This window comes from Protopterus annectens, chromosome 2.part0 (genome assembly GCF_019279795.1).
Source record: "Protopterus annectens isolate FY-2018-M chromosome 2.part0, PAN1.0, whole genome shotgun sequence".
Taxonomy (NCBI): Eukaryota; Metazoa; Chordata; order Ceratodontiformes; family Protopteridae; genus Protopterus; species Protopterus annectens.
Genome location: NC_056728.1, coordinates 1,422,072,423 through 1,422,084,612, shown reverse-complemented (window position 1 = coordinate 1,422,084,612; position 12,190 = coordinate 1,422,072,423). Strand labels below are relative to the sequence as shown.

Genomic DNA, 12,190 nt, shown 5'->3' with positions numbered 1-12,190 from the left:
TTGGGTGCCGGGTTGGCAACTTGACACTGTAAAACTCCACTGCCAATCATGAGCGGACAGATGATCCACTGTGGCAACCCCTAACCGGGAAAAGCCGAAAGAAGAAGAAGAATTGGAATACTGCTCTAGGGATGGATGTAACTGAGGGGTGAAGTTGCGAGTGGTTTATAGGTCATAGGAGGGGGTTCACTGGTGAGGAGATGGCCTAGGTGTAACAGCTGTCGATCATGCATGCACTTTGTGTGTCTCATGATTATGGGAAGTAGTATGGACAAAGTGAGAGGAAGATTAACAAGCAAGCATTCTAGGTCTGTGTCATACCTCTCCACCTCTTAACTTAAGAAATCTGGACAAAGCCACCCACACATAATGGGGAGACAGAAGCTCAAAAATAGGGACAGAGTTTAAATATTGCTCTTATAAATGATCAAATTTGCTGCAATAACTGAGTTTGTATTAGCATACATTTTCTGAAGGATATGAAGACTGAAACTCAAATGCCTGTCATTATTTAGTTACTTTAATCTTTAATAATTTGCCAGTGATTTGCCAGAAGATGCACATTTTTATGACAAATGGACCAAACATATGAGGCATAAATCTGGACATTCTGTGAAAATTTGTATATTTGAGAGGTATAGTATGTGTTGCAGTCAGTTTGACTAACAGCTGGAGGCACATTCATAGAGTAGGAGAAAGGCAAATTCTGTAAAAAAGGTCTGCAAATGGTGATTTTTAAGGAACAGAATGGACTTGAGATTTCTGGCTACTGTTTTAATTGGGCAGATGGTTGTGCCTGCCTGATATTGTATCTGTCCCCCTTTTTCTTTATGCTATGTTAACTGGAGGTATTATGGTACTTTCGGTGTGTGGTGGGGCACAGTTGGACAGAATGTTGAATGGTGATGAACATGGCACAATACTGTCAATAGTGTCCATTTTTTTCCTCCTCTATTTTGTTTTCTCTCTTCTTGAGTTCTAATGTGTTTATCTTCTATTGCAAATAGCGAATTTGCAGAATTTATGGCAGATGTTGGAGGCCATTGTGGATCAGGAGGCGGAGCTCTTTCAGGAGGTGAGTCCAGAACGGTAGATGTTGTGGGTGAGTCCAGTAGGAAGAGACATAGTTCAGCTCTGAGGACCAGATTGGCAGCTCATGGTAAGCAGGCAGAGCAGTTGAGAGATGTGGTTGCTTTGGATTCTCCAGCACCTGGAGTGGCTCAGGAAGGATCAGCAGGTAATGATATTCTTTTGGAAGTCCTGTTAGGGAAGGTGGGTATTGAGTGTGTTGGGAATGATTGTGGGATAGCTGGGAATGAAGTATATCAAAGGTTGGTGAGAACTAGAAGGTATGTAGGGGATATGCTGCAAAATTACAAGACAGGACAGGGTAAAGCAATCAATGGGGAGGGTAGAGCAGAGGTGATGGTGGGGAGTTTGGGGGTCATCCGTGGGGGGGTGGGATTGTGTTCTGAAGCTGGGTTGGATTTTGGCATATACAGCTGGGTCATTGGTTAGCTACACAAAGTTTGGATCAAGGGGCAGAGACAGTTTTTCTGACCCCTCACATTCCATCTTCAGTAAAGGAGAAGATTTGGGAAGGGGGTATGTTGATGTCTTCAAATTAATTGATGTGGAAGTAGTGCAGCAACTGGTGGAATTGGAGATGGAGAATGGCAATGATCTTTTGGCAGCATTAACAGTGCTGGGGAGAAGGAGACTAGGTAGGCTACAACCTAGGACGTGGGATAATTGGGTGGTAGGTTTTATCTACTATATGGCCATTTGACTGGAGAAGGATACTTCTTTGGCTCTGCCACTTTTGACTTACTTCCTTATGACTCAGGAGGTTTAGGCTCTGTGGCCAGGGACTGCTTGGTTATGGTATGACCAGAGATTTCTGAAGTGGAAGGCAGTTGATCACTCCCTCTGCTAGGAGGTTAGACATCTGGACATATGGCTAGCAACTATGATAGACACTTTCAGGGTAGCTAGTAGAGGCAGAAGGGCAGGGGGAGAAGGGAGGGAGTGTGTTGGGCTTTTAATGCAAGATGTTTATTTATTTTATTTATTTATTTAGTTTTATTTTATTTTACATTTGTTGACCGGGATAGTCCGACTGGATGCATGTCCATTTTCAGCGGAGGCCCGGGGAGAAAAGCTCCAAGGGTAAGCAGATACAGCATTACATAATACCAGCATTACATATTACAAACAGACTATTTACAGAGATTAGATAAGTAAGCAAGTTAAACAAGTTCCACAGGTTACAGTTAATCCTGTGCGTAAGTCAGGATTAAATTAAATTACACAGTAAGATGGTTAACAGATTTTTACACATTCTAGAGAGAGTTAGCCAAGCTTGATACATTGATATAGCCAGTTAAGTGACAAATATTGTTTGAGTCTAGTTTTAAATTGACCTAAGGTGGAAAGTAAGGTAATATCAGCTGGAAGAAAGTTCCAGGATCTACTTACAGAGTTTGCAAAGAGAGAGTCACCGGCTGTGTTATTAATTTTGCTAGTCTGAATTAGTAGTTTGCTAGAGGATCGAAGCGGTCTAGGATTGTTATAGGGGGTGATAATATTTTTAAGTGCAGGAGTATTGTCCGGATTATAGAGGATTTTATAGGCCATAATCAGTTGGTTATACTGGATTAGGCTGGGTAGTTCAAGCCCCCCATGCTGATTTAGATTGATGCAATGATGTGTCCTAAAAGGCAGCCCAGTGGCAAACTTGGCAATGTGGTTGTGGCAAATTGAGAGTTTGTTAAGGACAGTCTTGTTTAAATTCGAGAGTAGAGGGGATGCATACAGAAGGGTTGAAAGAAGGTGAGAGCGAGCTATGGCAATTTTAGCTGGAGGGTTTAGGAAGGCTTTTATTCTGTAAAGTGATCCTAGTTTTTTATTGATGGTTTTGATAGCTTGGTTAACATGTAGGTCGAATTTTAGATTATTATCTATGATGACACCTAATAGTTTTGTAGAGGGGTCAGGGGAGATTATTGTGCCATCATTTGATTTTATGGTAAAGGTGAAAGCGGTAGACCTACGTGTTGGTGAAAATAACAGCATTTTAGTTTTTTTGGGATTTAGGATCAGACAATGCTCAGAAAGCCAGTTTTCTATTGTATTTAAGGTGGTCTGGGTAGCTGACCATAACTCTATTGGAGATGTGGCTGAGCAAATCAGAGTAGAGTCATCAGCATATTGGATACAGCTGACCTTTGGGATGACAGTATAAAGGTCGTTAATGAAGATGGAGAACAGCAAGGGCCCTAGTATAGAGCCTTGTGGTACTCCAAGGGTGTTAGGTAGAAGGTTAGAGAGTTTGCTCTGCCAGAGGACAGCCTGCTGTCGACCATTCAGGTAGGATTGAAACCATTGAAGGGCTCTAGTATCCAGACAGAATGTTTGCAGGGTGTGGATTAAAAGTTGGTGATCAACCATATCGAATGCCTTGGAAAGATCCAAGAAGAGGGCTGAGGATATATAATTATTGTTGCAATTATGGTTTATGGTGTTGGTAAAGGCTAGGAGGGCTGAAGTAGTGCTGTGATGAGGACTGAAGCCATGCTGAGTGTCTGCCATAAGGTGATTCTGGATTAGGTAGTGCATGAATTGTCTATGAATACATTTTTCCATAATCTTTGCAAGTGGAGAGAGTATAGCTATAGGCCTATAATTGGAGAATTCATTAGAGCTGCCTCCTTTGTGAAGTGGGATTACATAGGATATTTTCCAGATGGTAGGAATTTTAGCTTCTACTATGGTTCGATTGATTAGTATTGCGATGGGGTAAGCAATAGCATCAGCTGATTTTTATAGGTACTCGGCAGGGAGTTGATCAGCAGAAAGTGTAGTGGGTTTTAATTTTTTGATCAAGGTACGGATAAGTGAAGTGGCGACTGGTTGGAAGCTGAATGCGAGTAGGTTTCTAGGGGTGCTACTTTCAGAACCAGGGGAGCTAGCAGGTAGTTGGCTAGCTAGGGCTTGAATTGTCTCAGTAAAGAATCGGTTAAAACTGTCAGAAACATCTTCAGGGGTTTTATCAATAGTAGCAGCAGGGATTAGGGTTGAAGTTTGTCCAGGATGTAGTAGATTATTTAAACCTGCCCAAAACTTCTGAGGGTTATTTTGATTTACTGTCTGTAAATTATAGTAGTATTGTTTTTTGTCTTGTAAAATGGATTTTTTAGTTTCGTTCCTGGATTGCCTGTATTTAATGTGATCTTGGGGGACTTTAGAAGAACGGCATAAAGCCCATGCTTTGTTTCTAAGGGTAATTTTGAGTTTAGACTCTTTAGAAAGCCATGGTGCAGTTTTTGCCTTTGTTCTCTTTGAACAAACATGTGCATGCAAATCAAGGATCTCAAGGAATTTGTTGTTAAAGTATGCTACTGCCTCCTCTAAGGGGAGGTGTTTTAGAATAGACCAATTACATGAGTTTAGTTCTTGTTGGAATTTGGCAGGGTCAAAGTTTTTATTGTTTCTAACCTTTCTGAGTAAGGGTTGTTGGGAATTAATGGCTTTGTGCTTAATTACATATGTGAGAAGGTGATCACTTAGACCATCAGGGAGGGCTCCAGAGGTGTACAGTTCGGGGTGACTATTTATGAGTACCCAGTCAAGTATGCTTTATTTTTGGTTGGGTTTACCTATCCTGGTAGGGGTAGATATGATTTGTGTAAATGCATGCAGGTTAATATGGGTGGTTGGGGATTTTGAGGAACAGGTGCCCCAGTCTATGTTAAAGTCTCCAAGTAGTAGGGTTTTTTGGGAGTAGTGACATGATAGTCAGTGCAGAATATCTTCAAGTGTAGATATATTGTTACCTGGGGGAATGTATATACAGATGATATTAATGCATTTATTTTTATTAAGTTGCAATTTGGTGGCAAGAATCTCTAAGTTATTAATCTGAGGTGGTTGTATTACATCTATGGTGACATTCAACTCAGATTTATAAAGTACAGCTACCCCACCCCCCTTCCTCGAAGCACGATCCAGCCTGTGTATGTTGTACCCAGGTGGTAACACTTCATTGTCTGTAGTGTTAGGTTTTAACCGGGTTTCAGATAAACAGAGAATCTCAGGGGAGTGGACATCCAGATGTGCATGCTCATGGGTGTAGTGTAATTTCTTGCAAGCTTGTTCAAAGTATGAGGGCAGACATCTGGTGTTGCACTGTGGTTGGCAGGTGGAAAATTTAATGACTCCAAGTTCATTTTCATCTGCTATGGGTATTTTCACTTCTTCGTTCCAGGGTTTCAAAATATCCAAGCTAGTGGTTATTTTCGAGGGTTACAGGGAAGGATGTCTTTTAAAGAAATGGCCGGGGATCATTCTCCTGTTAAGATGGAGACACTGTGGTGTATGCTAAAGCAATTTTCTGATTCTTCTCTTAAAGAAGAGATAATCAAGGGCTTTTCTTTGGGGTTTTCTATAAAATCAAGGGTAGCTGGGGATGGGGTAGTTTGTAGGAATTTGTGCTTTGTTCGGGGGAAGGAAGATGTCTTGGAGGGTTTGGTAGAGAAGGAACAACAGGTGGGTATTGTTGGGTTCTTTTGATAACCCTCCCTTTGAAGGGTTTAAGGTCTCACCATTGGGTTTGGTTCCTAAAAAGGTGGGTGGCTAGTGAGTTTAAGCTTATTCACCACTTGTCATACCCAGAAGGGAGCTCCATTGATGATTTCATTTCTGTGGAGGATGCCAAGATCAGTTATGCATCTCTGGATGATAATGTGAAGGTTATTCAGGGGGGTTAAGGATCCATGGTTAGTGAAGGTGGATATTGAATCTGTTTTTTGCTGGTACGTGAAGAGCAGTGGCCATTGCTAGCCATGGTAGTAGGGAACAAATTTTACTTTGATAAAGCTATACCAATGTGATGCTCAGTGGCTTGTGCTACTTTTGAGAAATTTAGCATGGCACTGCTTTGAGTTTGGAAGCAGCGGGTCAATATGCAGAGGGTGGTGCATTATTCGGATTATTTTCTGATAGTAGCTAAGTCATTTGTTGGAGTAGCTGAAGGTTTAGGGAGAGTTTTTAGTAATGAGTGAGGAGTTGGGGGTCCCATTGGCTAGGCAGACGTTGGAAGGTCCAGCTAGGGCAATGGATTTGTTAGGATTGCTGGTGGATGATGAAAGGGGGTTGTTTTTCTTGCCAGATCATAAGATAGCCCAAAGGAGAAGATTGGTCAGGTGGTGTCCAAGGAGAAGGTGTGGATTTAGAAGGTTATGGAGCTTTTGCGGCTTCTGAATTTTACAAGCTGAGCTGTTCATCCAGGGCATATCTTTTGCAGTGTCTTTTTTGTTAAAAGGAGGTAAGAGCAAATATCATTGGTTCAGAGTTATCAAGTTGGTATGGGCTGATTTGGCACATTGGCTATCCTTTTTGTAGCATTTTAATGGTGTCTTTTTTTGGCAGACAGATTGGGTTGCACAAGAGGAAATGCAGTTGTTTACAAATGCCACTGGGGTTATGAAAATGGCTGCATTTTGTGGAGGGGAATGGTTTGTGGCTCATTAACTGGGAGGGGGGGAGGTTAAAAGGATGAGTGGAAAAGGGATGTCGCCTTTTTGGATTTATTGCCAATCTGGGTTCCATTGATAGTTTGGCAGGAGCGACTGAGGGGAAAGAGGGTAATTTTTAACTCCGATAATATGGTAGTGGTGTGAGTTTTGCAAGCAAAGACTGTGAGATCTGACTTGTTGTTGTGTGTGTTACATAAGTTGGTTTTGCAGAGTTTATTAATAAATTTTTTGTTCAAAGGTATCCATATGGCAGGGGTTAGAAATGAGATAGCTGCCAGTCTGTCTCAATTTCAGTTTTCCAGGTTCTCACAATTGGCCCCAGGGATGAGGAAAGAGGTGATGGTGTTGCCAGATTAGGTGTTGCATCTTGGGTTGATGGAACCAGGAGACTGGTGCAGCATTCTTGTGCAACATCTACCAGGAAAGCATATGGTAGGGCATTAATCGATTTTGATAAATTAGCCTGAGGATGAAGGATTGTGTTCAGACGAACTTTTATTGCGATGCTTGGTTCAGGCTTGATGGCCATATAAAGTTGTGCAATTGGTTAAGGTGGATTGGCAGCAATTAGTATATTTGCACAGGGAGCTGGAGTTCATGATTTCACAAAGTCCTAGATGGTAGGGCATATGCTAGGAGGATGGGGTAGAGTGGCTGGAGTGCATATAGATATGCATTGGCCTTTGACAAGACAGGTTTTGACAGTATTATTTAGGGGTTTGGCTTTAGTGGTGGGTGAGTCAGTGGACTATGTTTTGTGGCTTACTTTCTGTTTATGGATGCATTTCAGGGCATTTTGATTGTCAGAATTTTTAGGGTCATTACTTTGGAGAGATGTTATGGTTTTCTCAGGGTCAGTGCACATTTGGTTGCATAGGTCTAAAATGGATCAGTTAGGTAAAGGCATGCAGATCGTTCTTGGTAAAGATAGGAGTGTGGGGCTTTGTCCAGTGGTTTGGGCTATGGGCTTGATGTGGACTCATGTGGGAGGCCCTCAGAAATCGGTCTTTCAGTTGAGAGGGGAGTAAAGTGGTGATGGGTAATCAGTTTATACATATAATACATATATGGGTGTTGTGTTGTATGGGTTTTCCAGGTGAGAGGTTTTCTACTCATGCTTTCACTATTGGTAGGGGGTAATACCTGGTGAGGGAAGGCAGGTCCACTGAGGTCGTCTGGAGAGTGTGGAGGTGGTCTTCAAATCTCTTTTTATTCTGTATTAGGCGATGGATTTAATTGATAATTTTTTTTCATCTTTCAGGAAAGGAGATTGTCATCGTGCAACATTCTTAAATCTATTGGGCAGTGAAGAGGGCAGCAGTTAGGATGGATGGAAAGGACATGGGTTTGCATTGACTGGAGTGGACAGTTAGCTGGCATGGGATTAGAGGTCTTAGGTGGATTCAGCTTATGGATGAAATTGAAGTGATGCGATCATGGAAGGGAGTGCCATGAATATTGGTGACACATTTGGTTGGTAATGATTTAGATTTAATTCCTAAGACCCAGTTAGTGGATAGGATGAGAGGATTTGGTTATGTTGCAGTCATTATATCCAGGTATGTGCTGCATTGTATGGTCAAAGATTGTATTGTTTTTGTGTTGGAGGAATGCTGTTAATTTTAAGGCTTTGAAGCATGCACACTTTAGGCTGCCATGGCAGTTGTGAGTGCTGGGTACGTATATGCTAGAACATAGGGATTTCAATGACAAGGACCCAATTTGGTTTGGATCTGATGGGCAGCACTTGACTGAGTTTGTTTAGACTTGTTTAAAGTACATTGCGGTTTATTTTTGGAAGGTCTGGTGAAAGGTCTTATGTAAGAGAGGGAGAACAGCCTGTGGTAAGTCTGGTGGGTAGAGAAGAGGAGCAGGATTGTCCCTCTTCTGTTCCCCCTCTTGCTGTTGGGGTTGATGCACTGATTTGTTTTGGGGGGGCTGAAAGTGAGCAGTAGGATACTGCTTGATTGATAAATAAGTGAGCAGAGATATGGATGCTGGTTATTTGGGCAGGGTGAGTGGGGTACATTGCCCTGATGTACGTTATAAGGATTTTACAGGTGTGGTTGCAAGGTTATTGTGTTATAAGTAATATTAAAAGATGTAATAAAGTTGTATTTGAAATTAATAAAGGCTGTTGAATGTCATTTGGTGTCATGTGTATTATTGAAGGGGACCGGGTCAAATGAGGTTCGGGAACAAACCAATTTGTCCAGAGGCAACTTTGACAAGGGTATAGGGAGTTAAATGGGGTGGGGAGGTGGGTGTCTTTTAAGGAAGGGCTTTAAGGTTATGGAATAGAGATAGGCTTGTTTAGTTGGGATGAGAAGGGTTAATTTGTGAAGGGACTTTAGAGAAAGTGAGGTAAATTTAGTGTGGGGCTTCGGAGTTTTATAAGAGTGTAACTGTTAGGAGGAATTACATTTTGGCATGATCTAGTTACCCACCCCTCCCTCCCAATTTTTCTTTTATTTTGTTTGCTATAGTTATGGAGATGGGTATTAAGTGAAGAAGAAGGGCAGGCTTGTCCCTCTTCTGCTCCCCCTCTTGGTTATGGGGTTGATGCAATGATTTGGGGGGATGAAAGTGAACAGTAGGATGCTGCTTGATTGATAAGTGAGCAGAGGTATGGACACTGGTTATTGGATGCTTGACTGATAAGATAAGTGAGTGGAGGTATAGACATCGCTTGTTTGTGCAGCATGAGGTGGGATATGCTGCTCTGATGTATAAGGATTTTACATGTGTGGTTACAATGTTATTGTGTTATAACTAATATTTGAAAACATGTATTAAAGTTGTATTTGAAATTAATAAAAGTCATCAAATGTCAGTTGGTGTCGTGTATTATTACAGGGGGCTGGGACAAAGACAGCGATAATATCTGAAGCAGTAGTAAGTGGATCCATCTGTCTTCACTTGTGTATGCGTAAGTGGTAGTGTCTATTGGGGTTACTGTGATGACAAAAACAATGCAGACATGGAAAAAAAGAGTGTTGTGCTTATTAAAGCTGTACAGCAAATTGACACAAGTGTATATGTGAAGACAGAAGAGTCTCCCATATGCTACAGGTTGCATGTATAAGAAAGTCATTATTAAATAGTTAAATAGTTTATTTTACAACTATTTGCTTTAATCATGGCTTGCTGGAATTTGGCTTTTATAGTTTTATGCTTGTTTTTAAATAAAAAAAAAACATTTTCTCTCTCTTTCAGAACTATGCCTATTGCCATATGTGTGTCAATGGCAATTGCTACCTTCAGTTATTTGTTAACAAATGTGGCTTACTTCGCTGTAATGACTACAGATGAAGTACTTGCATCAGATGCAGTAGCTGTGGTAAGTACTATATGCACCTGTATTTTCAAAAGGTAATGGGTCACCACTAGACATGCACATTCGGCATGGTACCCTGTATACTACCATAAAAGATGATATGTTTCTAATGAAAGCCATACTAGGAAGCAGAATATAAACAATAGTGAATATTTTAAAGGCTTCTAAGGACTCCAGAAAAATATAGCATACATAAAAATAAGAAATGATTTTTAAAGTTGAGTGATTGGTCTTTATTTAGTAGTCTGTGTTTAAAGAAACAAAATATTCTTTCAGTCCTTATTGAAATTAAATTAGATCTGACTGCTCTTTTGTTTTATACCACTGACCTACAGTATAAAATTGAGTGTTTGTGTGATTGGGTTGTATGTAAGTATAGTATACTTGCAATGAATGTATTCTTTTTTTGGAGAAGACAGTTTTTATTATTGCAATACAATGCTAAATTCTCAGAAAGCAGCAAAGAAGCCATTGTGCCTATTTTATTCTAAGGAGTAACTGAGCATGCAATTATTTTTGTCCAACTGGAACTATAAATTAAAGAGAAATCCTGTCTGAAATGTATTGTTTCTTATTTTTTAGCTCATGATACTTTTTTCTAAAGCTAATTGACAATTATTATACTTTCTTTCGCTTTTGGAATGCACCTTCTAATTTTAACCATTAACAAACCATTAATTTGCATACTTTTAATAACACAATAACGTTTGTAATGGTAGTCAGTTCTTTGTCTTATTCAAATTTGCAGAATCTTATTGTGAGAAATCTGAATAAGTGAAAGTGAGCTGTTTGACTGCTAATCTCTTCCAATAAATGCATTCCAATAAATAAACTAGCAGGAACCACAGTTTTCCAGTTGTGTGAATATTTGTAACTGTATGGTATATTTCTGTATTTATGTGTATGCATATATGTGAAATAGAATGGTTAAAGAGTGTGACGAATGTCTCTCTCTGCCACACACATGCATACAGACACACACATGTGCGCGCCCACACATATGCAGAAGAAGTGTCTTACTTAAGCAATGTTTTTGAATGTTAGAAACTCAAAATGAACATATTATATTCTGCTTGGGACTTGAATCCAAGACAAACAACTTTTTATGGTGGTATCCCTGCCACTTGACTAGCAAGAACCACAGGGCAGTTACAAGCTGACATTTCCTTTTAAAGTCCATATTCCTTTCAACTAAGAAACTCCTTGCATGGAGAATAAGGTTAAATTATAGACACACAATCACAAACACACCAATGCAGAAATGCAGAGAAAGCTTTTGGCTTAGGTATTGTTTTTGAATGCCTGTAATAATAATAATAAGGGAAAATACAAGCTCTTGTTTGGGATTCAACCCAAGTCCTCCAGCTTTCTGTGTCATGGCTGCTAGACCTTCAGGTATTGAGTTGTTCCCTTAAAGCCCTTTTTCTTTACATGGGGGGAGCCCTCTAGAATGGTGAGTAAAGTCAATTTATATATTAGGTTATTCTTCCTGTATTCAGAGGCTGTTATACTGAGGAAATACCATGTATTGCAAGGTGCAGTAAACTCAAAGATGATTATATTAACTATGCTGATGCAGGAGACACTGACCTTTGTATGGGGATTATAGAGGTGGCTTTGCCACTTGGAATATTCTGTACTTTTTAGCCTAAAAACATAAATTTTCTTTATGAAGATGACTTATTGAATGCCAATTTCAAAGAAGTGTTAAAGAAATCATAATTTGATAAAACAACATGTGATCTTCTAAAATGCATGGGATGATAAATGTATACTTTAAAATGCAACAGATTGCTAAATATTAAAACACAGGTATAATGCTTCCCTTGTTACTTTTTAAAAGTGAGGTGTTATTTATTTTTGTTGTCGTTGTTTTTATTTGATAGAAGCAGTTAAAAAGTAAGGGTATACTTCTGTCTGACTTGTTTGCACTGTTCAAATGAGCAAGTTAATGAAAATGTGTTTAAAGCACTAAATTCAGGAAAGATGTGTTACTTATGTATTTAGTTTGTTATCTAGGCAGGAAATATTAGATGTGAGGGGCATGTGTTTTACTTTTTTTTACATTTTTGGATTGACTAGTGATTGACAACTTTTTTAATCACTTGTCACAAAGTAATTTTATTTTTGATGGTGAGACATAGAAACTATTGTGGCATATGTAGTCACAGGCTTCAAAAAATGATCAGATACTTTTTAAAGGAATGTTTAGGCAATAAATCACTAGTTGTTATTTGCAGAGAGTATGAGACTTTACGGTAGTGTTTTAAGAGAGCCAGAAGTAAGGAGAGACTAACAGACCTAAGCAGAATGAAGG

At 39.8% G+C, this 12,190-nt stretch overlaps 1 protein-coding gene across 2 annotated transcripts in view; it reads left to right on the top strand.

The window, feature by feature from the left end:
- The window catches only part of LOC122793519 (cystine/glutamate transporter-like), an 860,650-nt gene that overhangs the window by 315,780 nt on the left and 532,680 nt on the right, over positions 1 to 12,190 (top strand). For both annotated transcript variants that reach the window (XM_044061648.1, XM_044061649.1), the window contains exon 6: positions 9,753 to 9,876. In XM_044061648.1, coding sequence (XP_043917583.1) covers positions 9,753 to 9,876 — 124 coding nt within the window. The remainder of the gene's footprint in view (positions 1 to 9,752; positions 9,877 to 12,190) is intronic.